Source organism: Mus caroli, unplaced genomic scaffold, assembly GCF_978045245.1.
Source record: "Mus caroli unplaced genomic scaffold, Mus_caroli_1 scaffold_15, whole genome shotgun sequence".
Taxonomy (NCBI): Eukaryota; Metazoa; Chordata; class Mammalia; order Rodentia; family Muridae; genus Mus; species Mus caroli.
In genome coordinates, this window is record NW_028227270.1 from 65,783,227 (window position 1) to 65,810,738 (window position 27,512).

The following is a 27,512-nucleotide window of genomic DNA, read 5'->3' on the forward strand; positions in this document are numbered from 1 at the left end:
GTCCTTTGGACTTCACTGTGTCTGCGGGATAATGGGAGAGTGTCCCAGTGTCCAGCTATGCCTGCCTCTTTAAAGTAGCACGCACACTACACACTCCTTAGAGAGCCAGTTTCTCTGTGCCCTAACCTCTGTTCTTTTTGGGTCCCCTTACTTTTGGCTACATATCTATGCTGCTTCCCCTTCTATTTTGACTTCTTGTTTCTTAGGTTTTTTGTTTTGTTTTGTTTTTTGTTTTTTCCAGACAGGGTCTCTTTGTGTAGCCCTGGCTGTCCTGGAACTCACTCTGTAGACCAGGCTGGTCTTGAACTCAGAAATTCGCCTGCCCCTGTCTCCCAAGAGCTGGGAATTAAAGACGTGTGCCACCACACCCCGGCTTTGTTTCTTAGTTTTAAAAAATACCTCTATCGGAGTTGTAGAGATGACTCACTGGTTCAGAGCACTGGTTGCTCTTCCAGAGGACCTGATGAGTTCTACTCTGAGAACTCACACAGCTGCTCCCAACGTTCTGTAACCACAGATCTTATCTGGCTTCTGCAAACACCATGCACACTCATGCCCACAGTGCCCAGATATACAAGCAGGCAAAATACCTCTATAAAAAAAAAAATCTCTATAGCAACACCTCTTTGGGGGAGGTTCATTTTGCTTATTTGATAGAAGTCTGGAGGTAGCAGAATAGAGCAGTCTGAAAGGTTTTACTCGCAGTGGCACTCAACCTCATGGTGACTCTTTAATACAGTTCTTCATGTTGTGGTGACCCCAACCATAAGATTTTCTTTGCTTGCTACTTGGTAACTCTAATTTTGCTACCGTTGTGAATTGCAATGTAAATGCTTGCGATTGTGGGTTGAGAACCATCGATTCAGAAATTACTATTTGCAGGACAGGAGAGAGATCTCCCTTCTTTTTCCCTTTCCCTTTTTCCCTTTTTCCCTTTCCCTTTCCCTTCCTTTCTCTTTCCCCTTCCCTTCCCTTTTCCCTTTCCCTCCCACCCCCTCTCCTCCTCTCCCTTCCCCTTTCCCTTCCCCTCTCCTCTCCTCGAATGCATACCACTGGAGTGCCTGGTGCCTCCCAAAGTCAAAAGAGGATCCCATAGCCCCTAGAACTGGTGTTAATGCATGATTTCGAGCTGTCATATTGGACTCTGGGAATCTGAGCCCTCTGCAAAAGTAATAAGTGTTATAAGGTGCTGAGCCCCTTCTCCAGTCACACACACACACACCCCGGGAGCATTTATATACACCCTTCACTTTTGCTATCAGACTATTGGCACAATGGGCTCTGAGAAATGGAAATGTATCCCTCCCCGGGAACTGAAGGAGGAGAAAGAGAAGGTAAGGCAGTTAGAGATCGGCCCCAGTAAGACCTGACTAATGTTTTGTTCATGGTCTGACTCGGATTGAAAGTCACACACGGATTAAAGCCCTTTTGCTTGGTGACCTTTGATAATTCTAGTTCTTCATGAGAGAGCTCTGGTGCTGGGGGAAAACCATCATTTTGTACACAAGGAAAGTTCAAGTTATCTTTTTACCTCCTACCCACTGTTGCTTTGTTTTGTAACCATTTTAAAACACCTACCTCTCGAAATCTGAACCATACCCTCTCTTGGAACCCATTCCACTTTGAAAGTTTCTCTTTCAAAAAAAAAAAAAAAATCACATTTATCTTTAAATTTTATGTGTAGCCGGGCGTGGTGGCGCACGCCTTTAATTCCAGCACTCGGGAGGCAGAGGCAGGCGGATTTCTGAGTTCGAGGCCAGCCTGGTCTACAAAGTGAGTTCCAGGACAGCCAAGGCTACACAGAGAAACCCTGTCTCGAAAAAACCAAAAAAAAAAAAAAAAAAAAACCAAAAAAAAAAAATTATGTGTATGTGTGTTTGCTTGGCAGGCATATTTGTATATCACATCCATGTCTGGTGTCTGCAACACCAGAAGGGGATGTGGGAACTGGAGTTACAGAGGGCTATGAGCAATGTGGGTTCTGGATTGGATAGTGAACCCGGACCCTCTAGAACAGCAACCAGGTTGGTGCTTTCAACCCTGAGGCATCTCTCCAGCCCTTCTCTTTCTCTCTCTAATAGACAATATTAAAGCACTTGACTCATGAACCACTCCTTCACAGGCCAATATCCTGGAGTCATGGCAGCTTCCAGCAGTAACCTCTGCAGGCAGCTCTCAGCCACTAGTTCTGAGTCTCATGTTTAGAAAAAGATTGAAATGGGTGCCAAAACCTTGCGACTTCTTAGACTCCCCTCAAAGGAGGTACTGTTGGCATTAGAAGCTGCTTCAAGGTCAGCCTCTAAATCCAGGAATGATGTCATCCCTGGGCGACAAGGACCCTCGTGCATCTGTTGCCATGGCAACCACCACACGCTCCCAGCTTATACTTCCCACGTGCGCCTCACCAGCATGATCACCTGGCATCTATGTTAAGACCCAAATAAAAGACGGAGTCCCTGACCCCTTGCCCCCCTTTCCCTTTTTCTTCCCTTCCTTGTTTTCCCCCAGTGAACCCTCTTCTGGTGGGGCTGTGTGGGTCTGGTGTGATCCGTCTGGATCTGAGCCACTTTCTAACACAACAGGTACTATAGCTAAGATGACAGTCTATTGACAGGTGGATGGGCCTACGGTTCATCAGACTACCTTCCTTGCCTTTTCAGCTTTGTTCTTTAAAGACTGGGTCGCTTTACTTTTTTAGCCTTGGTTGGACAGGAACTTGCTTTATAGACCAGACTACCTGCAAACTCACAGAGACTGGACAGACACTAAAATGCACCATCACGCCTTACCGCTTGTCTCCTATTTAAACACAAACATCCCTTCCCTTCCCTTCCCTTCCTTTCCCTTCACTTCCCTTCCCTTCCCTTCCTTTCCCCTTCCCTTTCCCCTTCCCTTTCCCTTTCCTTTCCCCTTCCCTTTCCCCTTCCCCTCCCACCCCCTCTCCTCCTCAAACATCATTCCAGGACCCTGAAGATGTACTCCAGGGGGTCATTATGAAGCAGAATAAGGTAGAAAAGATCAATTATTAGCTTTACTGAAAGCACTACTTGTACTGCATTTTGCCAAATATGACTTTACTTTGCTACCAGGACCAGAACGACCTAAAGAAGAAGCTAAAACACAATAGGTTGTTGCTCTCAGTAATCTGACAACAAACACATGTGTGTGTCAATGTACTACATGCCTTTGGAACCCCAAAGCTGCCAAAGCTAACGGCCACCTTGTGCTTCTGTTCACAGGCTGTGGTTTAGAGTATGAGATTGCAAACTGGATCAGAGACTGAAGATTTATGGGAGCTTACTTGGCTTGAGTTCACCAGTGGCACTGCCTCTCATTTTCTTTGACCTTGTCTCACTGACAAGACAGGCATAAGGCCTCCAAAGAGAAGGTCAGGGCTGGAGAGATGGCTCAGAGGTTAAGAGCACTGATTCTTTTCCAGAGATCCTGGATTCCATTCCTAGCACCCACATGGCAAGCTCACAACTGTCTTATAACTCTAGTTCTAGGGGTTCCAATACCCTAACGCAGACATGCGAGCAGTAAAAACACCAATGTACATAAAATAAAAATAAATTATTAGAAATTTAGATCAGTTCAAATGAAAGGATGGGAATTTAAAATAAGAAAGAAAAGAAAAAGTCAGGATCAATGCTCAAAGAGGCCAGAAAAGGACACCGGATCCTCTGGAAGGCCACCACACTCAGCCTGGAGGTGGGGATTTTTGGTGAGGGGAGATGACATAGGGTGTGGGGAAGAGTGACAGAGGGTATGGGGTGAAATGATGTATGGGATGGTGTGAGATGACGAAGGTGTGGAGTGATCTCAAGGGGCCTATAAGAAATCGACTCCTCATAGCCAGGTGTGGTGGCACACGCCTTTAATCCCAGCACTCGGGAGGCAGAGGCAGGCGGATTTCTGAGTTTGAGGCCAGCCTGGTCTACAAAGTGAGTTCCAGGACAGCCTGGGCTACACAGAGAAACCCTGTCTCAAAAAAGACCAAAAAGAAAAAAGAAAAAAAAAAAAAAAAAAAAGTGCTGCAGAGCAGGCTCCACCCCTTCAGAGCAGGCTCCTCCCCCTCAGAGCAGTAGGCTTGGTGGCCAATTTGCACCACTGGGAAACAGTCTCTCCCAGGCAACACGAGCTCCTTTGGTTCCTCTTGTGGAGTCACACTTAAAATAATGGCCAACTAGCTAACATTCCAACCAAGATTACCCAGTTATGAATGCTTCTTGTCTTCTATTTTAATTATTTAAAAAATATATTTAATTTGCAGGCCTAAGAGAGATAGCTCACCAGTTAAGAACATGCGATGCTCTTCCAGGGGACCGTTTGGTTCTCTGCACAAAAGGTGGCATACTGCTGTCTGTAACTCCAATTTCAGGAATTCCATTGTCCTCTTTTGGCCTCCATGGGTACTAGGAGATCCCTATGATACAAAGACGTACATGCAGGCCAAATATCAACACATCCAAAATAATGCAAATAAAATTTTAAGCACACTATCTCCTCTTCCAGAGGACCTAGGTTCAATTCCTAGTACCCACATGGCACTGCTGTATGCCAGTTCTAGGGGATCCAATGCCCTCTATGACCTCTTAGGACACCAGGCACTCATGTGCTGCACATACGTACTGTAAGAGGTTTCCAGGCCTTAGCACAACTGACTCCATGATAGACGTATCAGTCAGGCTGTAAAACAGCACGTAGACAACACCACTTGCTAAAACTCAAGCAAAGGCCTAATCTGGTGGCCAATGTGGGGCATAACCAGCTGACACATACTACAGCTAAGCCCATGTGGACCACAGGAAGGACCACAGGAGCTCTGGTTTGAACAAAAAGCCTGAGTAGTTCCTGGCCCACTGACTTTTGGCATTAGCCCCAAAGACATAAGCCTCCCTACTCAGAGAGCAGGCACTCTGTGCTTTTGGAAGCAGCACCCCTCCAGTTTAAGGTGGCACAAAGCCAAGGAAACACACGCAGGAAAGAAAGACCCGCCTGCTGGAGCAAATAGCTGGCAGTGGCAGTGGGACAGAGCAGGCTCCACCCCCAGAGCAGGCTCCTCCCCCAGGGCAGACTCCTCCCCCCAAGTCAGGCCCCTCCCCTCTGAGGAGGCTCCTCCTCTAAAGTTGATGTCATTGCCCCACAGACGACCCTGGTGCTCAGACCCTGAACGTGATACCCTGAGCAGGATTTTCCTGTCTCAGGATTGTCTAATCATTGTGTTCACACCAGAGGCTGAGTGTAGATTGTTCACAGTGTGAACTAAAGAGAATGAAGGTTAATTGGGCACCTTCAGTTTAATTGAGCACTCACTTATAAACCAATTTGGTGTCATTTACAGGACATGGCGATCCTAGGCATGCATGTAGACACCTCATAAACACAGGCACTCTATAAGCACACATAGACAGACATAAAGTTGGACCAAAGGATTCATTGTCTTTTTATTTGTTAATTTTAAGTTATTACTAGGATCTGATTATTTTCTCCACAGCATTAACTAATACTTATTCTAAAATATGCATGTCCAAATGTGAAGCCAGGGAACTGTGGGACCAAGGAGAACAGGCCCGGAACAAGAGTGAGGTCAAGGCATGTCCAAACCCCAGAATCTGGGGCCTGACATGGACAGGAGTGTATGATCGAGCCTGTGTGTCCCAGCACACGTTGCCCTGTAGTCCCACATTTGCTCCCCGCCCCCAAGAGGTTATGTAGCCTGAGTTGCCAGGTTAAACTTCCTCACCCCATGTACTGGCTGGCTTTGTATGTCAACTTGACACAAGCTGGAGTTATCACAGAGAAAGGAGCCCCCCCCCCCCCTTGAGGACATGCCTCCACGAGATCCAGTTGTAAGGCATTTTCTCAATTAGTGATCAAGGCTGGGAGGGCCCAGCCCATTGTGGGTGGTGCCATCCCTGGTCTGGTAGTCCTGGGTTCTATAAGAAAGCAAGCTGAGCAAGCCAGGGGAATCAAGCCAGTAAGCAGCACCCCTCCATGGCCTCTGCATCAGCTCCTGCCTCCAGATTCCTGCCCTGTGTGAGTTCCTGTCCTGATTTCCTTTGGTGATGAACAGCAATGTGGAAGTGTAAGCTGAATAAACCCTCTCCTCCCCAACTTGCTTCTTGGTCATGATGTTTTGTGCAGGAATAGCAACCCTGACTAAGACAGCCCTTATAAGGTCATGTCCAACAGCACAGCAGCACCTGGAAACCTTCCTCATGCTAATGAGGTAGCCCTAGCACCCTGGCCCTGGCCAATGACGTACACTCACCCTGAAAGCCTCTACCCCCTCAAAGGTTTAATTAAATGGCGTTTATTCCCTCCATTAAATGAGCTGCCTCACTGAAGCTCTCTCCTAAGAGTCCATTCTCAATGTGCTCACTGCCACCTGAGGTCTCTTTTGCTCCTGGTTGTCCTGCCTCAGTTTCTCTCTCAGGATCTATCAGTTGCAATAGTTGCCAATCACATGTCCTCACATACATTAAATAAATAAATAAATAAATCTTAAAACAAGATATTTTCAAAATATTTCATTTGTTTTTTAAAAAAGACATTTTAACCTTATAAAAGATTTTTTTAAATGTGTGTGTGTTTGTCTTTTTTTTTAAAAAAGAATTTATTTATTTCATATATGTGAATACACTGTCACTGTCCTCAGACACAACAGAAGAGCGCATCAGATCCCATTACAGATGGTTGTGAGCCACCATGTGGTTGCTAGGAATTGAACTCAGGACCTCTAGGAACAGTAGTCAGTCCTTTTAACCACTGAGCCATCTCTCTAGCCCCGGGTGTGTTTGTTTTGCTTGCATAGATGTGTGCCTGTCTGCCATTCACATGCTGAGGCTGTAAAGGGCATCGGATCCCTTGGATGAAGAGTGATAAACACTTGGGAGCTGTCCTGTGAGTGCTGGAAATTGAATCTGGGTCCTTTGGAGCAGCAGCCAGTGTTCTCGATTGAGGAGCCTTCACTTCAGTCCCCATGTTTAACCTTTTATGTGAGAATTGATCTGCCCCCTTTCTTCCCAGGAGCAGTAAAGTAAAAACACTGGAAATACTTTTTCAAGTGTCACACTGCAAATCAAGTGTGCTATTCACAAATGAAGTATACAGCTTACAGAAGACATGAATTCCTGGCCCAGTCTTGGTCCTAACAGAACGCAAGCAAAGTCAAACGTATTCCCATCCTTTTAACACCCTCCCATTCTTCCTGAGCAGACAGTGAACCTTGGACTTGGAACAGAGTTGAGTGTGGGTGTTTTCAGCTTTCTCTCATGGAGCAGAGCAGGGAAGTGGTTTTGAGATCTCTGAGTGGCTACCTCTCCAGGTCCACTTTTCTCACAGTTATTATTATCCGTTTCCGGGGAGGCGGATGCTCCTGTATTTAGTCCTGTACTAGTGTGGAGCCCTCCTGACTTCACTGCTAATAAAAGGAAGAAAGATTAACTATCAGATCCTCTCTGTGTGCGGGAGGTATGGTAGTGGTTCTCAACCTGTGGGTCACGACCCACGGACAGCGCCTACCCGGCTTCATGGTTCATTGAACTGTGCCCTTCCCCCCAGCCTTCAGCAGGCTGAATCAGACCTTGTTTCTGCTACAGTTGGCTAGCCCACCTAGGGTGGAGTCTTTTAATCTAGGTAAAGTCTATTGTGTGCCACATCTGCAGCTTCCTGCAAGAAGCCACCACCTGCCGAACAGCCTGAGCTTGCTTTCCTGATAAAGCAATGAGATTCTGGCAAAGTGGGGGATGGGTCTCCCCCCTTTAAATTCAAGACCCTAGAATTAAAGTTGAGCCTAGATCAGAGAACTTTGTCTTGGCTCATTATTTCTTTCGCCATCCTTCCCATCGTCCCCAGCTTTCCTTTCAGGAACCCAGTAACCCGTGGTCGCTGAACGAAGAAAGATTAATTATTATTATATAGGCGGCCATGGTAGAGGTTCTCAACCTGTGGGTCACCACTCCATTGGCGATTCAACGACCCAGAGTAGCCTAAGACCACTGGAAAACATAGATACTTACATCAGAACTCATAACCGCAAATTCCCAGTTATGCCGGGCGTGGTGGCACACACCTTTAATCCCAGCACTCGGGAGGCAGAGGCAGGTGGATTTTTGAGTTCGAGGCCAGCCTGGTCTATAAATAAAGTGAGTTCCAGGACAGCCAGGGCTACAGAGAAACCCTGTCTCGAAAAACCAAAAAAACCAAAACAATTCCAGTTATGAGGTAGCAAGGAAAGTAGTTTTATGGCTGGGAATCACCACAACATGAAGAACGATACTAAAGAGTTACCTCATTAGGAAGGTTGAGAACTGTTGGTGTAACTGTTTATGGACAGACCTCTACGAGAGAGGGAGGGGACAGGAAAAGGTGACCGGGCCACAAGGCCTGGGAAAGACATTGTGAGCTTTGTTGGCTTTGATTTCAAGGGGGTATTTACTATGCCTTTTCCAGCTTTTTGTTTTATTTGTTTTGTTCTTCGAGATAGGGATCGTTTGTGTAGCCCTGGCTGCCTTGGGACTTTCTTTGTAGACCAGGCTGGTCTTGAACTCACAGAGATCTGCCTTCCTCTGCCTCTCCAGTTGGGATTGGAGGTGGCACCACCACGCCGGGCCTAACTCAGAAATTCACCTGCCTCTGCCTCCCAAGTTCTGGGATTAAAGGTGTGTGCCACCACTGCCCGGCCCATCTTCGTTTTCTAAATTTGATTTTGTAAGTATTAAGTATGTGGGAATGGGAGACCGACTGCGGTGTCCTTGGGAGCCAGAAGAGGGCAGCAGACCCTGGGAGCTGTACTACAAGAGGTTGTGAGATAACAAACCTGGGTGCTGGGAACAAACCCAGATCCTCTGCAAGTGCAGTAATTACTGTTTTAACTGAACCATCTCCAGCCATCAATCTTCATTCTTTTCCCTCCTTCTCCTCCTCAGCCCCCACCACACTCCTTGATTCAGGCAATGCTCCTGCCTCAGCCTCCAAGTACCACAATTCTGTAATCAAGTAAAAAGCGCAGAGAAAGTGCTGGAAACTGGTGACTTCCTTTCTGGGAACCCCGTGGGATTCCCTTTTAGAGTTCAATTTACAGGGAGGTGTTCGGGTGGTGGTGGGTACGGTGGCACGCTCAGATCTCGGACTACAACTCCCAGCATGCCCCACGGATCTTCGAGTCAAGTCTCGCGCGACCTGTGACAGTCTCGGGGTGGTTTGGGGGTTCGGTTGCCGGCCGGCGACAGTCCTCCGTCGGGGAGCGTTCGTCGCGCTCTCACGATGGCTCGGCTCTGTTCAACCCAGCAGCCTCTTGGGCCATCTGGAGCCTCGGAGCCTCTTTAGTGCGGGAAGTCGGGCCGGGGCGAGCAGGTAACCGACTGCGGCCTGGCGGAGCTGGGGCAGCCTGAGTTCCGGGGCGCCGCGGCCTGGGGGGCCGGGAGGGGGCCTTGTTCCACCCTAGCGGGGCTCGAGGGACCCCAGAAAGACCCGCACAGTGAGCCTCGGAGCATCCGCTCGCCGCGAACCTGCCGGCTTCGCCTTGAGGGGTGGGACCCTGGGAAGGTCGGGACTGGCTTTACACATCCCAGAGGCTTTGTTTTGCATCTCCCGCGAGAGAGTCGTGGGCTTGGGGTCGCTAAGGGAGAGGGGAAGGGCGTGTGTCTGGCTTGCGGATGTCCCCAGGACCGCAGTGAACTTGAATAAAAATCTGGACCAATAATGCCTGCTGTGCAGCGCCGCGCAGCGCCGCGCCGAGGGTTTGTTTTCAAGACAAGGGTTGTGTGAGATGCGATGACTTTTAGTGCTGCGGAGTTGGTCTTCTATGCTGGCATAGCTCATTTCTGCCAAGGGGAAAGGCTGCTATGTAATCCGGCTGGGGAATGGACGGATGTAAGGTGGACTTAGGGGCGCTGTACCAACCTTGCTTGTTTATTGTTACTTAGAGCCTCTGGATGGAACCTTCCTCAGAAGCTTCGCTAATTTGCAGAAGCTGGGCAATGCTCCTCATTAACATCTGTCTGTCCACATAGTCCGGCGTCATTTCACTGTGGTAAGGTTGTCTGTCTAAACTGAAGTTTGGCTTTCTCCTCTCGGGTGTTCAGAAGAACCAGCCAGAGGATACTGGCGAACTAGTGGACTTTATCCTTTCGTGGGTGTGTTTGTCACTCATTTGTTCTAGCTTGTGTATGTTTCAACCTTACTAACAAGCCATACGTCTCTGCCTGTCTGTCAGAAGAACAGCACTGGAGTGACCCTCTGTTGTTCAGCATAAGAAAATGCCCTATGTTATTTTTATTAGGTGGAAGGGACTCAGCTCCGAATTACGTATAGAAAAAAACACCTGGATCCCAGTCTTTCAATGGCTTCAAGACAACCAGAAGTGCCTGGTAAACTTAAGTTCTTATTGGTTAAGTCTGTACCCCCACCCCCACCCCTCAGGGAGCTTATTTTCTCAGAATCCAGTAGTACTGATCGTCTTTAGTACTATGTCATCACCGTCTCAGCCTTGGTATACACCCAGACCTTGGCTTACAGCCTCTTGCCTTAAGTGTCTATTGTGAAGAGTAAACACTTTTGTTTGTTTTTCCAGAGAGAGGGTTTCTCCGTGTGGTTCTGGCTGTCCTGAAACTCTGTATTTAGACCAGGCTGTCCTTGAATTCACAGAGATCTTACCACCTCTACCTCCCAAGTGCTATCTTTAAAGGCGAAATCATAAGTGAAGTTCAAAGCTGCTGCTAAATCTACATCTACTGCTCATAAAAGTTTTTTGTTTTTTGGTTTTTTTTTTTTTTTTGAGACAGAGTCTCCCTTTGTAGACTTGGCTGTCCTGGAACTCACAGAGATCCTCCTGCCTCTGCCTCCTGAGTGCTGGGATTAAATGCATGTACACTGCTGTACCTGGCTCAAAAAAGTTTTTGGTCAGGCAGTGGTGGCGCACCCCTTTAATCCCAGCACTTGGGAGGCAGAGGCAGGTGGATTTCTGAGTTCAAGGCCGGCCAGGGCTACACAGAGAAACCCTGTCTCGAAAAACCAAGAAAAAAAAAAAAAAAAGTTTTTGATCTCTTTGTAGGAACGCATTTCCTAGTAGATACTGGCGGCTTTATTCCTATTGTCTTTATGAAGCCATTGGACAAGGTGTTAGACATGGTTTGAAGTTGCTCCCCAGTTAGGCAGGTTAATGGAAGCTTCCTCCATGTGCCCTAATACCATTTGTCTCTACCATCACGTGTATCTTCCACTCACACTGGACTCTAACGTCCTTGTCACCATGCAGAGCTATGTGTGTGCTCATGAGCTTAAAGCTTTGTAGCTGGCAGCAAGGAGTGTTAGGCACAGGCTGTGAGCCCTGGCTCAGCGTCTCCTGTGCATTTGCCAGCCGTGTGGTAGTGCTTAGGTTCCGTACCCTGGATTTCTGAGCTGGGAAATGGGAAAGAGTTTACTTAGTGAGGAGTAGATAGAAGGAGGGCTCTCAGTGCCAGGTCATTTGTGTTTGCATGTCTTTTTCCCTTGAGATAGCAATGTACATACTGTAAATTCACCTAAAGTGGGTGATTTCATGGTTGGTGTGTTCATAAGGTTATGCATCCATCAAATTAATCTACTTACAAAGCATTTTCATGCCCCCAGAAAAACTTTGTACCCGTTAGGAGAAACACCTCATTGCCCTCTCCCTGGCCCTTGGCAACTCGTAAGTAACTTCTTGGGCTTGTTAGTTATTAGTGTTGCTGATGGTCACGTGGTAGCTCTGGGTCCCCTTTCTGTTTAAGTCAAACTTCGCAGGGTTTGAGACTTGCTGCCAGGCAGGTTTCTACCTTGACGAGTACAATTATGTAACAGGAAAGTATCACCTTGAAGGCAGGTTCTGGATCAGTGACAGACAAGTGAAGCCTGCTCTCTGCTCTGGCACAGCTGAGAGTACACACAGCTGAAGCATGACGCCTTTGTCACAGCTGGACATTCCGGCAGTCAGCTGTCGTGGACAGGAATGGCAGGCTCAAGCTGGCGGTGTTGATGAGAGTGCCTGTCAGTAATGTCTGTGATGGAGATGTTTAAATCTTCAGAAAGCTAGAAACTAGAGGGGGTGCCAGACCCCAGCCTAGGAACTGTTTCTTGTAGTTTTCTTTGAGGGGGGGACACAGAAGGCGCAGGGCTCACTAGGTCGAGCCTCAGCTAGCCAATTTCTCTATGAACTGAGGCAACTCCTTTCATCACTAGGGTTTAGTTTCCTCATCAAATGAGACAGTGACAGGCTATAGACGGAGGGAAGAAAACATAGAATGATACCTTTCGTCACTTTCTATCCGCAGTCTTGTATGACTGAGAGTTAGCTGGCATGTAAGTGTTGAGATAGGTTTGATTTCTGACTGGAAATCGTGCTTTGTAGCCGGGACTCTGCATATGTGAGTGTGACTTGAGGTTAAGGTTCTTTATTCTGTAAAAGTTGATGAAGCCCTGGTGTGGTTGTCTGTGCTTGCAGTCCTAGCACTTGGGTAGAGCTGAGGCAGGAAGACTGGCAGAACTTGAGGCCAGCTGTGCAAGCTATATAGTGAGTACCAGCCAGCCAGGACTACATAGCAAGACCTTGTCTAACAGGATTGTGTTGCTGAGCCAGTGTAGTAGACAAAGAAGGCGATGAGCACTGACTCAGTGCTGTTATTACTCCCTTAAATGGATTAGCTGTCCCCTAAGTGTCACAGCTTTCTTATCTACAGATGAACTTAAAGTCTGTTCAGTTGACATCCCTTATTGACAGGTGTCTCTGTTCTTAGCTCTTGCTCCCAGCGGGCCTCTAGGCAAGATGTCCCTGCCCATCGGGATGTGCCGTCGGGCATTCAGCTATGATGATGCCCTAGAGGACCCTGCGCCCATGACTCCTCCTCCATCGGACATGGGCAGCATCCCCTGGAAGCCAGTGATTCCAGAGCGCAAGTATCAGCAACTTGACAAGGTACCTCACCCTGCTCACAGCTTCTGACAAACTCACCCTGCTTTTCTTCCTGTTCCAGAAGCTTCGGTGGTTCTCAGTCCCTACAAAACCAGGCAGCAGTTGTTCCCTTTGTACATTTTCTGTCCCTTTTTCCAACCCAAAACTTGAATAGTAGTGTTATCTACAAGAGATTCTTCTAGACTCTGCTTCCCCAACTAAAAAGCCAAACTCCAGAACCTGCATACCTGAGTTCTGATGAGTCTTGCTTGTCTCTTTGTAGCTTCTCTGTTATCCAGCTATAGTATTATTAGAATATTTGCATAGACACAATGAGGTAGTGGGGGAAAGGACCAAGTCTAAATATGAAATTAATTTATGTTGTATGTATACCTTCTCCTTATGTAGTCAGATTTTTATGCACTAAATGAAATTTTACACTGGGAAGTTTTACTGTCTCTGTGTCATGGCAGTGTGCAAAAGTTTCAGATTTTGGGGCACTTGAGAGTTTAGGTTTTTGAGTAGTGATTCTCAGCCTGTATTGTATTGCAGCATTAGACTGAAGGTCTGGCATAGAGTTCAAAAACCCTTTAAGTGGTTCGTTTTATGATTGGCATCAGCGCAGGTCTCTCTCTAGTGCCTGCCTTGTTGTTGCTTGGGCATAGGTCACCCTGATGCCCGTCACCCACAACAAAAAGAAGGTCAGCCTGGTGCCCGAGTAAGCGGGAAGCTGAGGTAAAGCCATTTCCCTGCAGCCTCTGTGGACCTGAGAGGAAGTGTGCAGTGAGGGTCTGTGTAAGCAAACCGGGGTAGATCCCTCAGAGTCTACCAGGGCACAGTGCCTCTGTCTGAGTGGATGTTGAGGGAGTAAAGTTGGCGTGGGCAGTAGCTGAGCTGGGTGCTGTCAGAGCTCTTCTTTCTGTTTTCCTGGTACACTCTCAGAACAGGGACTTCTTCCTGTGGTCTGTCTGCACTGCTATGTGGAGAAGAACTCCTTGTGTTAGTTGTCTGCTGTAATCCAACCCTGACAGCTGTTGAAAAGAAAATGTTGTGTTTAAGACAGTGGGTAGACTACAGGGACTGGCAGCCAGCATAAGGAAGGTCTTGAGTCCGAGGCCAGCCTGAGTTTTATTCAAAGGCCCCTGCCTAAAGAAACAAGACCCCTAAACAGTTATGATAAAAACCTATATTAAAAACAAACATGAAAAAAACCTGCCAGCTGTTTCCAAGGCTAGTACAGGAGAATTGCCTGCTTAGGCTACAGAGTGAATTCAAGGCAAGTCCAGGCTATGTAGTGAGATCTTGTCTCAAAATAGATGAGAAAAAGGACAGCAGGTATGCTCAGTGGTGGGTGCGTGCTGGGCATTTGCAAGGTCCTGGGTTCAGTCCTTAGCCTGGGCATGGGCTGGGAACAGGGCCTCTTGTAATAAAGATGAATCTTGCCACATCAGTGAACAGAGCAAGGTAATCCCCCACAGACGCTCACAGAGGCTAACCTAATCTAGATAACTCTTACTGGGTGCCCAGAGGCCTTTCTCCTAAGTGGTTTTACATTCTGTCAAGTTAACACTAACCATCACACTTGGGAGTTTGTTTAAAAATTCTATTACTATTATTTTCTGTGTGCTGGGATATCCAAGGCTTCGCATAAGCTGGGCTAGAAACAGATTTATTTTTTTTTCTTTTTTGACCTAGGGTCTTACTATGTAGCCCAGGTTGACCTCAAATTCATGGTAGTCTTCAGCCTCCAGAGTGCTGGCACTGCAGATGGCCATTACCACACTCTGTGTATTCACACTTAGTGTCTGTGTGTCTCACCTCCCCACAGCCCAGAGCAACCAAGCAGCCTGAAGTGTGTTTGGCTAGCACTCAGGGGCAAAGTCTGAGGAAGTTCTGCTCAGCTGAATAAGGCTTGCTTGTAGGAGGTGTCTGTTCCATGTTGTTTCTGCCCTGTTTGTCCTTTCTTCTCTCCATCCCTCAATAATGTTTCCTCATTTTGGAGACAAGGTTTTGGTCGGTATTCCAATCTTGTCTTGAATTCACTATGTAGCCCAAGCTAGACTTGAACTCACACCAATTCTCCTGCCTCAGTGTCTCTAGCACTGGGATTATGTGTGTGCCATCAAACAGTGTTTAATCTGTAGTCTTATGGGCAGACAGAAATTGAAAGTTAGGCCTTGCCGGGCGTGGTGGCGCACGCCTTTAATCCCAGCACTCGGGAGGCAGAGGCAGGCGGATTTCTGAGTTCGAGGCCAGCCTGGTCTACAAAGTGAGTGCCAGGACAGCCAGGGCTACACAGAGAAATTCTGTCTCGAAAAACAACAAAAAAAAAAAAAAAAAAGAAAGAAAGTTAGGCCTCAGGACTCTAAAAACTGCCTTTTCTCATGTGGTTCCAGGTTCTTCCCATAAAGTCCAGTCTGCTTGTCACTTTGGCGAGTAGAACTGTCCCCTTCAAGCAGTTCTTCTCTTAACAGGTTACACACTCTCGTAACGTTCACAGACGTAAGTTTAGCTGTATGGCTCCCCTGCCCTGCTCACGTGCTTCCTTCCCTCTCTTGAACAGACAGAGGAGGGCGCGGCCAGTGTCTCTTCCCTTGCTGTGACTCCTTCACCAGCCACTGACAGTTCAGACAAGGCCCCTGTGGTGAAGGCTAAAGCTACCCATGTCATCATGAGTTCCCTGATCACAAGTAAGCACCCTTCAGTATTGGCAGAGTGAAGGGAGTGAGGGAGAAGTTGGGCCTCAGCTGCAGGTGATTCTCAGGCAGGTCGCTTTCATGGCATCACATACATTGAGAAGGAATATATGTTGTTGACTATGAAAGATCTCATTGGCTTAGGTGTTAAGTATCTCATAGGCTTAGGTGTATTCCTAAGTATCTGATTGGCCTAGGTGTATTCCTAAGCCAATTGTTGCTTGATACAGTCTCATTTTCCTGTTGTGACCAATGTGGTCTTGGACAAGTTACTCAATGGTAGCACTATTCCCACTTTTCTGAAGTAGGGATCTAGCTGGCAGTTCGATGGTGAGGTTGAATAGTTAGTTCATTAACTATTAGCAGGAGCTTGGACCTGCTGCTCTGGGTGTGTTGTAGAGGACAGGGCCTTCCACTATTACATGCATATTTGTTTGGTTTGGTTTTGAGAGAGGGTTTTGCTGTGTATCCCTTTTGACTTAACTCAAAATAGTCCCCGTCTTAGTGGTTTTTTTTTTTTTTTTTTTTTTTTTTTTTTTTTTATAATTATTATTTTTTAATGTAGGAGTGCTCTGTCTTCAAGTATACATTTGCAGGCCAGAAGAGGGCATCAGATTCCATTACAGATGGTTGTGAGCCACCATGTGGATGCTGAGAATTGAACTCGGGACCTCTGGAAGAGCAGCCAGTGCTTTTAACCTCTGAGCCATCTCTCCAGCAGTGCCTTAGTGTTCTTTTTTGTTTGTTTGTTTTTTTCTGAGACAGGGTTTCTCACGCCTGGCTCGCCTTCGTGTTCTTAAGTGCTGGGATTAAATAGTCTTGTACCACTGACCCAACTACTTTAAATTTCTTTACATAGCATTTATAGATAATGTATATATATTTTTACAAATGGGTTTTTGATAGTGCTGACCAAGGCCTTATACATGTTGGTCCACCAGGAAGTCCAGGTGTGGGGCTTCAGCTTCTTTAGAGTGTGTCATTGGTAGTCCTAGTGAGGCTTTATATGACAGCCAGTTTTTCCTTTTTAAGTTGATCATTTTTTAAAAAATTGTATTTATGTATATAGTCTGTGTGCTTGAAAGTGTTTGGGAGTGGGGAGGCAGGTGTGTGTGTGTGTGTGTGTGTGTGCATGTAAGCCTGAGAAGGGCAGAAGTGTGTGTGTGTGTGTGTGTGTGTGCATGCGTATGTAAGCCTGAGAAGGGTAGAAGTGTGTGTGTGTGTGTGTGTGTGTGTGTGTGCATGCGCATGTAAGCCTGAGAAGGGCAGAAGTGTGTGTGTGTGTGTTTGCGTGTGTTTGCATGCGCATGTAAGCCTGAGAAGGGCAGGTGTGTGTGTGTGTCTGTGTGTGTGTGTTTGCGTGTGTTTGCATGCGCATGTAAGCCTGAGCAGAGCAGGTGTGTGTGTGTGTGTGTGTGTGTGTGTGTGCATGCGCATGTAAGCCTGAGCAGGGCAGGTGTGTGTGTGTGTGTGTGTGTGTGTGTGTGTGTATGTGTGCATGCGTATGTAAGCCTGAGCAGGGCAGGTGTGTGTGTGTGTGTGTGTGTGTGTGTGTGTGCATGCGTATGTAAGCCTGAGCAGGGCAGGTGTGTGTGTGTGTGTGTGTGTGTATGTGTGCATGCGTATGTAAGCCTGAGCAGGGCAGAAGAGTTTTAGTTGTGAGCCATCCAGTGTTGGCAACAGGATCTGAGTCTGAGTCCTCTGAAAGAGGAGCAAGTGCTTTTAACCACTGAGCCATGTCTCCAGCTCTTCATTTTAGACTTCTTTCACAAGTTACCTAAGCTTCTTCCTTCTCAAGGGCCATTCTGGCAAGTGTGGGAAGTTAATTATTCAGCCCATGGCTCTGCAGTAAACCCACACCAGCACTGAGGTGCACAGAGCTTCTCCTTGGTTGGCTCTTCTGTCAGAGATCTTTACTTTTCTCCAGGAGGGCATCAGTTTGTCTCATCAGTTCTGGAAAGTTTACTCGAACAGTCAAAGTCCAGACCCACTTTGGTTTTCTGTAACTGACCCATTTGCAGCAGCAGCTACGACTTGATTTTGTAGCTTGTCTGTCCATCATACAGTGTGGCTGTTCTCCTGGCAGGAGTGTGGAGCACATCAAAAAGGAAGTGGGATGTCTAAACCCGAAGTCCACCTGGTGTGGACATGGGACAGTCCATAGCTGCCATGCTCATGTGTAGTGTGCAAAGTTTGTAGCTTAAATTGGGCTGGTGAGATGGCTCAGTGCGGAAGAACACTGACTGCTCTTCTGAAGGTCCTGAGTTCAAATCCCAGCAACCACATGGTGGCTCACAACCACCCGTAATGAGATCTGGCACCTTCTTCTGGTGTGTCTGAAGACAGCTACAGTATACTTATTTATAATAATAAATAAATCTTTGGGCCAGAGCGAGCAGAGGTCCTAAATTCAATTCCCAACTACCAGATGAAGGCTCACAACCATCTGTACAGCTACAGAGTGTACTCACATCCATAAAATAAATAAATCTTTTTAAAAAAAAAAAAAAAAGAAAAAAAATCTTGTTTATTCCGTAGTGTGCGCGACTTGTGACATAATAAGTCAGGGTGAAAGGACATGGTTAACTGGGCCAGGGACAGTAACAGGTAGACCATATGTAAGAAACTTAAGAGTCTTTATTTAGGCCTGGGCTGGGCCAAGGCAGGTTGCTGTGCTGCGACTCTGGCTGGTACCTTGGTGCCAGCTGGCAGGAATGCTTCCCTTTGGCAGAGTTTCTGTGTAGGTGCTGATTCAGCAGCTGAGTGCTTTGGGAAGTCTTACTGTGTCCATACGTCAGGGGCCTTGTGCTTGCTGTTGCTCAATGTCAAGTGTCAAGAGGCTGAGTGTGAGGAGCTAAGGCATCCAGCTCCCTTCAGGACAGTTGGCTTTTTGGGGTGCTGTGAGAGAAGGCTGGCGGCTTCTGAGGGAACCTTTGCGTCTGGGGTACCCCTGAGTCTCCAGTGCTCAGTGTGGCCTCTTGCCTCTGGGGAGAACAAGACACCTGCACTGTCCTAGCTGGTTTTGGCTGGTTTGCCATTTGTGAGGGTTGAGCATGACCTGTCCTTTCTTTTCAGAGCAGACCCAGGAGAGCATCCAGCGTTTTGAACAACAGGCAGGACTGAGAGATGCTGGCTACACACCCCATAAGGGCCTTACCACGGAGGAGACCAAGTACCTTCGAGTGGCAGAAGCACTCCATGTAAGCAAGCAGGGCCATAATGGCTTGGTCTGCAGTTGTGGTTTACTTTTTCCAGCTTAGCTGTCGTGGAGAGTGACAAGAAGAGAATGGAAGGCAGACCGGGACTGTCCTGCTAAGATGGCACTCCTGGCTGAAGGCCTGGACACCTTAGCTACAGATATCTTGAAATTGAGGCCATGCTTTACTTATATATGACATGCATGAGAACTCTGAACTGAACTCTTTTCTGTGTGTGTGTGTGTGTGTGTGGGGGGGGGAATCCCACGGTTTCCACGGTTCATAACTCAGCTGAAGAACTCAGTCATCATTATCTGCTTGTTTATATAGAGATAGGGTCTGGTCTTTGTATATAAACTCAGGCTGGTATGGTGACATACTCCTTTACACATGCAGTGTGTATGTGAGCATGAGGGTTCCAGGCTAGCCAGGGCTACATAGTGAGAACCTGTTTCAAAAAAACAACAAAATCAAAATCCAGGCCAGCTTTGAACTGTGATTCTCCTTTCAAATTCTGGGATTACAGGTGTGTACCACCATCCCAGAGAATTCTTAACTTTTTAAACCTTCAGTTCAGGAGCTGGGTGTGATAGTGCTCATCTTTAATCCCAGTTTTTGGGAGGCAGAAGCAGATGCACGTGAGGATCTCTGTGGGTTCAAGGTCAGCCTGTCAGCTTAGTGAGTTCCAGGCCAGCCAGGACATTGAGGGAACCTGTCTTGGAGTGGGGTTACAGTATTTTGGTAAGAGTTTATTCAATGATGGTTAAAATGTTCCTTTGTGCTACCAGATAATTGAACCCATTGGCCATGAGGCCCATGAGGCCATCAGTAGTAGGCCTACTGAGGAGTGTTCTATCATCGAACTACATCTCCAGCCTCTCACCCACTGTTTTTTGTCTTATGGATTTATTTTCTATGCATGGTGTTTTGTCTCCAAGTACTTTTCTTTCCTTTTCTTTTCTTTTTTTTGTTTTTTTGTTTTTTGAGACAGGGTTTCTCTGTGTAGCCCTGACTGTCCTGGAACTCACTCTGTACATCAGGCTGGCCTTGAACTCAGAAATCCACCTGCCTCTGCCTCCTGAGTGCTGGGGTTAAAGGCGAGCACCACCACTGCCTGGCTTGTTCACATGATTCTTTTAGAGAGGCCGCTTTCTACTAAATGGTGCTGTGTGACTTACACATTCACAAGTCTTGATATTGATCCTTGGAGTAGATACTATATTCTGTTGTAAAGAAAGAAGTTATTGGGGGCTGGAGAGATGGCTCAGTGATTAAGAGCACTGACTGCTCTTCCAGAGGTCCTGAGTTCGATTACCAGCAACCACATGGTAGCTCACAGCCATCTGTAATGGGATGCCCTCTTCTGGTTTCAGGTGTGTCTGAAGATAGCTACAGTGTACTCATATAAATAAAATAAATAAATCTTAAAAAGAAGGAAGGAGAGAGAGAGAGAGAGACAGACAGACAGACAGACAGACAGACAGAGGAAAAGAAAGAAAGAAAGAAAGAAAGAAAGAAAGGAAGAAAGAAAGAAAGAGGAAGAAGGAAGGAAGGAAGCAAGCAAGCAAGCTATTGGCAAGGTGAGCCAGTCAGGTACAGAAGCATGAGGACCACTCCCTAGAAACCATGTAGAAAGCCAGATATGGTAGTGCTGGCCACCTCACTGCTAGGGAGGCAAAGACAGGTGGATTCCTGGAGCTTGCTGCACCATCCTGGTCTAATCAGCTCCAGATTGGAGTGAGAGATGATCTCAACAAAGCAAAACAAGACAAAACAACCCCCGAGACAAAAATCCACAGTGGTCTCAGACATGGAGATGCACACCTTTACTTCTGGCATTAGAGGCAGAGGCAGCCAGGTCTCTGTGTGTTTGAGGCCAGCCTAGTTTGTCGTGAGTTCCAGGACAGCCAGACCTGTGTCAAAACACCAAAACAAAAGAGAAAGCTACCAATAAGGTGGGTGGCTATTGAACAGTGACAGGAGGTTGATCTTCATATACACACCTTCCCCTCACAGTACATACACGCACATACATACAGGCAAATCACTCGTGCACATAAAAAAGTAAAGACAAATCTTTAACACAAGAAAGAAAATAAAATCCAAGTAGCCATTACAAGTTCCTTTGAGCATTGGAAGACCATCAGAAACACGGGTGATGGTGTAGTGTGTGTATGTGGGGTGGGGGTAGATACAGGACACCATGGATGGGCTGCATTGTGCGGCGAGTATTCCAGACGAGTCTGCAGGTTAGGGTTAAAAGCCACTCCTGGGAGAAATCATGTTGAGCTGATACCATTTGAACTTTGACAAGACAGATGCTTCTGAAGGCTGGTACTCTGTTTTTTCCATTCAGATTGTTAACTTACACAAATTGCTGTGCTGAAAGTCAGCTTTGGTCCAGCAGAGGCATGTCCCTCATGGAGGACATACTACTGTGGAGCTTCAACTTAGACCTAAGAAGCAGCTCTGACTCTCCCTGCTGAGCCACCAATCTGTCAGCAGTATTTTGATAATGCTATGAAGGTGGTTGGTTATGGGAGAAAGGAGGGAGAATGGGGTAGGTTCCTCAGAGCATTTCACTAAAGAGGATAGCAAGCCTGACTTGGCTTTCAAAGTCTGAGAAGGGCAGAGACTGTACTGACAGACAGGAGCAGAATTGAAGGCCAGGCCTAAGGGGTCAGCAGCCTGGTGGCTCTTCCATGATTTGGCTTTGTTAGAAACCTGAGCTCTAGTGTACAGCTTGTAGCACAGAAATGCTTGACAGCATCTTACAAACACAGAATCCATGTCGTATGGAAGAAACAGAAGCACTGCTGCCTCAGGTTAGGATGGGCACCATAGGGCTCATGCCCAGGCTGATCTGCTGTGTATCTGATCTCACCCATTGGGACAGAAACTAAAGCTGCAGAGTGGAGAGACAGCAAAAGAAGAGAAGCACCCTGCATCAGCCCAGTCCACCCCGAGCAGCACCCCTCACGCGTCCCCTAAGCAGAAGTCCAGGTCAGTCTCCCTGGAGCCTGTGAGCTGGTGACTCTGGGGAAGCCATGCTGAGATGCTGCTGGGCTCCAGCCTCTGGGTTCTTGTTGCTTTGGGGTAAGACACTTGTAGTGACGGGAAGATGGCATACAGGAATATGCATTTACTTCTCTGTTCCAGAGGCTGGTTCCCATCTGGCTCCTCCACAGCCTTACCTGCTCCGAATCCTCACACCATGGATCCTGGGAGTGGAAATGATAGGAACTCAGCAGACAAATGGAGCCTCTTTGGACCACGACCCCTGCAGAAATCTGATTCTGGTAAGGTAGCTTCAGAAAGACCATCAAGGCATCAGGCTACTGTGTGGGCTGGGGCTATAATCTGTGGTTTTCCTTGGCAGGTTTTGCTATTCAGGCTTACAAAGGTGCCCCAAGACCCTCTCCTATGGAGGTGATGCGTGCCCAGGCCACACGAGTAGGTGAAGATCCAGCAACCTTCAAGCCACCAAAGATGGATGTCCCAATGGTAGAAGGAAAGAAGCAACCACTTCGAACCCATAATCTCAAACCCCGTGACCTGAATGTGCTCACACCCACTGGCTTCTAGAATGTTCTGTCCAGGGTCTGCAACTTCCCTGGGCTCTGACTTAGGAGTGATGTGGCTAACTGAGGCCTGAGTGTGTAGATTGTCCTTGGGTGAGTGAGAAAAAACACTTTGCACTGCTTTTAGGTTGGTGAAAATGTCAGTGGTGTAGCGTTGAGGACCTCACTATTTTTTTTTTAAATCATTTATCCTAGAGAAGGACTCTGATCCTTGCTTTCCTAGGTAAATTATGCTGGAGTGCTTCCAATACTAAGGCCTCTTGATTTTTTTCCCTTGATCTCTATGAGCACTGACAAATCATGGTAGAGGTGCCCACCAACCAGTTTGCACAGCGGAGGCCTCCTGACATGCATTAGCCTGGACTTCTCTGAGAACTTGCAGGACCCTGGCTTTCTAAGCTGAACCACAGATTGTTCTCTCCCCCCACCCCCCTCTTTTTTTTTTTTTTTTTCCTTTTTTTCTACACGTAGACAGGGATTCTACGTGTAGCCCTTGCTGACCTAGAATTAGCTCTGAAGACCAGGCTGGCCTTGAACTTACGGAGATCCACCTGCCTGTCTCCTGAGTGCTGGGGTTACCACCACAGCTCAGCTCAAGTTCTTTCTCTTGGTTAGTCCAGCACACCACTTTGTTCTCTTGGGCCATATCTGCTGTGTCACAGGACAAACACTAGGTCTTATACAGCCCCTTTTTTTTCGCATTTTAACATGAAATTAATTCAGTATGAATTAATGAACTTCTAATTCAGTATGATGCTGGTTTCATACTGCAAATGGTTCCCCACTCTTAATTCCATTACTGAAGATTAAGCCCAGGCAGGGACTTGCTCATTCTAGGCAAGTGCTCTACCACCGAGCGTGAGTCACCCCTACTTCCTGGATATTAGGCTTTTTTAGTTGTGTGTTTTGTTTTGAGACAGTGTCTCACTTTGTAGCTGTGGCTAGCCTGGAACTCAATCAGTGGATGCCCAGAGATGGTGTGCCTGCCTCTGCCGTCCAATGCTGGGATTGAAGGTGTGCACAGCCACACCAACTTAAGCTTTTGTTAAAGAAGACTATAAGTATGACTGAATTATATAGTCTTCAGGTTCACATGAACTTGGCTCCACTATTGAGACCGTTTTCCACCAAGTTAGCCTCATGTGTTCAGTAACACATCTTACCGAGGAAAGGAGGCAAGGAGGTGCCCTTTTGTGTCTCCTCATTGTTCACAAGGCTGTTGATCTTGAACACTCAACATGTGATTGCTCGATCACTTTAGATAGTAAGTAGTCTGTTTACATAATGAGCTAACCTCATAGAGAAGTCCTGGAGTCTAAGATTGTTGTAAAAATTAATTTATTTGTGTTATCTTGTATTGACAAATAAAAATCTTTACTACTTTCTCAAGCCCAGGTCTGTCTTGTCCATTCTGCCTGCCCCATAGTGGAGCCCAAGCACTGTAAACGTCTTATTCTATCTTATTAACACCACAGGTTTGACAGGCTCTTGTTTCTTTGCCTGCTTTGTTAGACTTAATAAACTGGCCACAGAGTCATATTCATGGGCAATATAAAAAGTCTAGTATAGAACATGGTCTATTCAGGAAAAATTAATGTTTTTTTCCAGAACTGGGCCAAGCGGGCCGTCAGTATCTTGACCAGTGTAACACTGATGGATTGTGCAGCAGAAGGGTTCTTTCACATCTTGCATGGAAATGTTGGACATATAGTGCATATCACTGCCTGTTTCAATAGCATAAATAATTTAATAAAAAATATATACACCTTGTATATTTAAGCCAAATTTGAATAGGCTAGGATAAAGATTATAAAAAAAATATATACTGAAGAGTTACAAAGTTATTACAACCTACTGATAAATAAGATAGGTTTGGTCCTATGATGTTCCTAACTACAGTTCATACTTCAGGGCTTCTAAGTAGTTGGCGGCAGTCAGGAGGTATTCTTGGTGCGCAGTGCTTAGAAGTCTGGCTGCCTCTGCTCTGAAGCAGGCTCTGTGTCGGGGTTCAAGTCCGCAGCATAGAAGAGCAGCAGCTTCAACAAATGCACTTTGTTTTGGAGCTGGGGGACTAAAGGTTCTCCCAATATGTGGACCAGGCGGCTGCGGAAGGCCTCGATCTGCTTCTCCACATCCAGCACCGTGATGTCATCTCCTTGTTGGGGCTTGGGCTTAATTCTTTTGATGATTAAGTCTTTCCGATCAATCACTGAGCTCCGTAGGTGCTCTGCAAGCGGGAAGGAATCCAACAATCTGTGTTTTATTTTTATTATTATTCCTTGGAATTTAAAAGCTAAAGTCTAGTTTTATAGGTAAGGCCTGGTGCCTGGCTACAGGAGACAAGACTTACTTGCATTACTGTGGGAGCCTCACTGATTGTCAAGAAAAAACTACTTTGCTGGGCATGGAGGTAAATGCTTTTAATCCTGGCACTCGTGAGATGGGCAGGTGAATCTCTGATTTTAAGCCCAGCCTGGTGTACGTCAAAAGTTCTAGGACAGCCAGTACTAAATAGACCCTGCCTCAATAAAAAGAAAAACAAACCCAAATATAGCTGTCTCTTGTGAGACGATGCCGGGGCCTAGCAAACACAGGAGTGGATGTTCACAGTCAGCTATTGGATGTATCACAGGGCTCCCAATGGAGAAGCTAGAGAAAGTACCCAAGGAGCTAAAGGGATCTGCAACCCTATTGTTGGAACAACATGATGTACTAACCAGAGCCCTGGAGCTCTTGTCTCTAGCTGCATATGTATCGAAAGATGGCCTAGTCGGCCATCAATGGAAAGAGAGGCCCATTGGACTTGCAAACTTTATATGCCCCAATATAGGGGAATGCCAGGGCCAAAAGAATGGGAATGGGTGGGTAGGGAAGTGGGGGGCGCTATGGGGGACTTTTGGGATAGTATTGGAAATGTAATTGAGGAAAATATGTAATAAAAATATTAAAAAAAAGTGATTAAAATCAAAAAAAAAAAAAAAAAAAAAAAAAAGAAAAACAAAACAAAAAACTTTTAAAGATATTTTAAAACACGTGTGTGTGTGTGTGTGTGTGTATGAGTGCCCACAGAGGCTGAAAGGACACCATTCAATTGCAGTAGACAGTTGTGAGCTGCCTGATGTAGGTTCTCGGAACTGACTGCTTTATCAGTTATCCTCAACTCTTCTACATCAGCCTTTTCTAATTTAGAATCCTGTCTAGGATCAAGAGTTACATTTAGTATTCAAATGCTTTAGCTTCTCCTTAATCAGGAACAGAATTTTTTAAAAAAGTACTGGTCATTCATGTATAAATGGTCTGGCAAGTTTAATGTCAACTTGACACTAGCTAGAGTCATTTGGGAGGAGGGACTCTCAGTTGAGAAAATGCCTAAGGCTGGTTTATAGGTTAAGTCTGGAGGGCATTTTCTTTAGTGATAGATTCAGATGATATCATTCCTGAGTTTCCTGGTGTATCAGCTGTGCATGGGGGAGGGGGAGGGGGAGAGGGAGAGAGAGAGATCTAACAAAGGTGTTATGAGCAGCCAGGGCTCTCTTGCTAGGGGTTATATTTATAAATCTAATAACCAGGAGGACTACTGTATTATCACCATCTGTGACAAGATAGGAAAGTTACATCACCACAGTGATTCCAGCTATGCTCCCTTAGATGTAATCAAGGAACAACGCTTGAAATAAAAGTTTTGTTATTATTACTTTAAAAGGGCATTGGGTCCCCTGGAACTGGAGTTACTAATGCTTGTTACCATGTGGGTACTGGGCCTCGAACCTGGGTTCTCTATAGGAGCAGGAAGTGTTCTTAATTACTAAGCCATCTTTCCAGTTCATATAATTTTTTGAGACACACTATTACTATGTAAGCGTCAACTCTTCACCCTCCTGCCTCAGCTTCCTGGGTGCTGGGATTACTTACACGGGCAAGTGAGAGTTAATTGTAATGTCATTGCTGTGAGCAAGTGCTCCTTACCTCTCAGCACATGCTGATAACTGGACAGCAGGAACTGCAGATGTTCAACCAGCTCATCCCATGTCTGCCACTGGGTTTTATCTGACTGCAGAGACAGTAAAAGCAGCGGGAAGATCAATGAGTCCCATTAAAGTATAGTTTCCCAATCTCCCTCATGATGCCCAAACAGCAGGATCAGGAGAGTGTTCTGAAGCAGGAAGGAACGTACCTGACACTTGAGGAGGGATGTGGAGTTGTTCAGAAAATAGAGGGTCTGGGCCAGAGACAAGGGGAGACGGGTGGGTGTCTCACAGCTGTGCAGGAATATGATCTCCAGGACTTTGCATCGCAGAAGGTGGCTTTCCATGGTAGTAAAGAACATCTCCCTGTGTGGACAAGAGGGAGTTATCCAGAAGCACATTTAAAGAGCATATAGCACAGCATTCTCCGAATGTTCTAATGTAATGTAGGCCTACACAACCACAATGCTTGTAGACAGAAAAAGATTTATTAATAAATCAGTAACTTATAGAATAATGGAACAATCTTTGGCATCTGAAAAAGACAAAGCCAGGTATCCTGGTGCACACCCATAATTCCAGAGCTAGGCAGAGGGTCAAGAGCTTGAGACCAGCCATCTGGGGACTGAACCCAGCACCCTGTGCTCCATCACTGGGATCTACCCTTGACCTGAAATTTCTAATGCTTCCCATCACAGATACCACACTCAAACATCTTTAAAATACATTAAGTGCTTAGCAATTAGGAATTATATAAAGCAAAAACCCTTCACAAATAAAGGTGAAATAAAAAAGAAATCAAGATAAATAAAACAATGTTGCAAGCCAGGAGTGGTGGTTTGGGGCCAGCCTGGTCTACAGAGTGAGTTCCAGGATAGTCAGGGCTACACAGAGAAACCCTTTGTGAAAAACCAACAAACCAACTAACCAACCAACCAACAACAAACACAGAAAAAGGAAATTAACATAATTGCCCACATCCAGAGAATAAAGAGGAGAAATTAAAATTCTGAAAAAAAAAGAAAAGAAAAGAAAAGAAAAGAGCCGGGCGTGGTGGCGCACGCCTTTAATCCCAGCACTTGGGAGGCAGAGGCAGGTGGATTTCTGAGTTCGAGGCCAGTCTGATCTACAAAGTGAGTTCCAGGACAGCCAGGGCTATA

At 46.4% G+C, this 27,512-nt stretch overlaps 2 protein-coding genes across 5 annotated transcripts in view; one reads left to right on the plus strand and one right to left on the minus strand.

Moving 5' to 3' along the window:
• Window positions 1–9,188: 9,188 nt before the first annotated feature.
• On the plus strand, window positions 9,189–23,776 carry Kiaa1191 (KIAA1191 ortholog). Of its 4 annotated transcripts, XM_029468572.2 has the most exons (9): window positions 9,197–9,360; window positions 9,933–10,039; window positions 10,289–10,376; window positions 12,759–12,937; window positions 15,477–15,603; window positions 18,685–18,809; window positions 21,703–21,809; window positions 21,966–22,105; window positions 22,186–23,776. In XM_029468572.2, the coding sequence occupies exons 3-9, from the start codon at window positions 10,349–10,351 to the stop codon at window positions 22,389–22,391; spliced, it is 912 nt and encodes a 303-aa protein (XP_029324432.1). In that variant the 5' UTR covers window positions 9,197–9,360; window positions 9,933–10,039; window positions 10,289–10,348; the 3' UTR covers window positions 22,392–23,776. The 4 variants fall into 4 exon arrangements, with proteins under 4 accessions (XP_029324434.1, XP_085687199.1, XP_029324432.1 ...); XM_029468573.2 differs by lacking the exon at window positions 10,289–10,376 and having other exon boundaries at window positions 9,201–9,360; XM_029468574.2 differs by lacking the exons at window positions 9,933–10,039; window positions 10,289–10,376 and having other exon boundaries at window positions 9,189–9,360.
• Window positions 23,777–24,018: 242 nt separating this feature from the next.
• Simc1 (SUMO interacting motifs containing 1) overlaps window positions 24,019–27,512 on the minus strand; it is a 43,911-nt gene continuing 40,417 nt past the window's right edge. Inside the window, exons 8-10 of the mRNA XM_021180176.3 lie at window positions 26,562–26,718; window positions 26,354–26,438; window positions 24,019–24,614 (exon numbers count right to left, since the gene is read on the minus strand). Of these exons, the coding sequence (XP_021035835.1) occupies window positions 24,349–24,614; window positions 26,354–26,438; window positions 26,562–26,718 (508 nt within the window). The 3' untranslated portion in view covers window positions 24,019–24,348. The remainder of the gene's footprint in view (window positions 24,615–26,353; window positions 26,439–26,561; window positions 26,719–27,512) is intronic.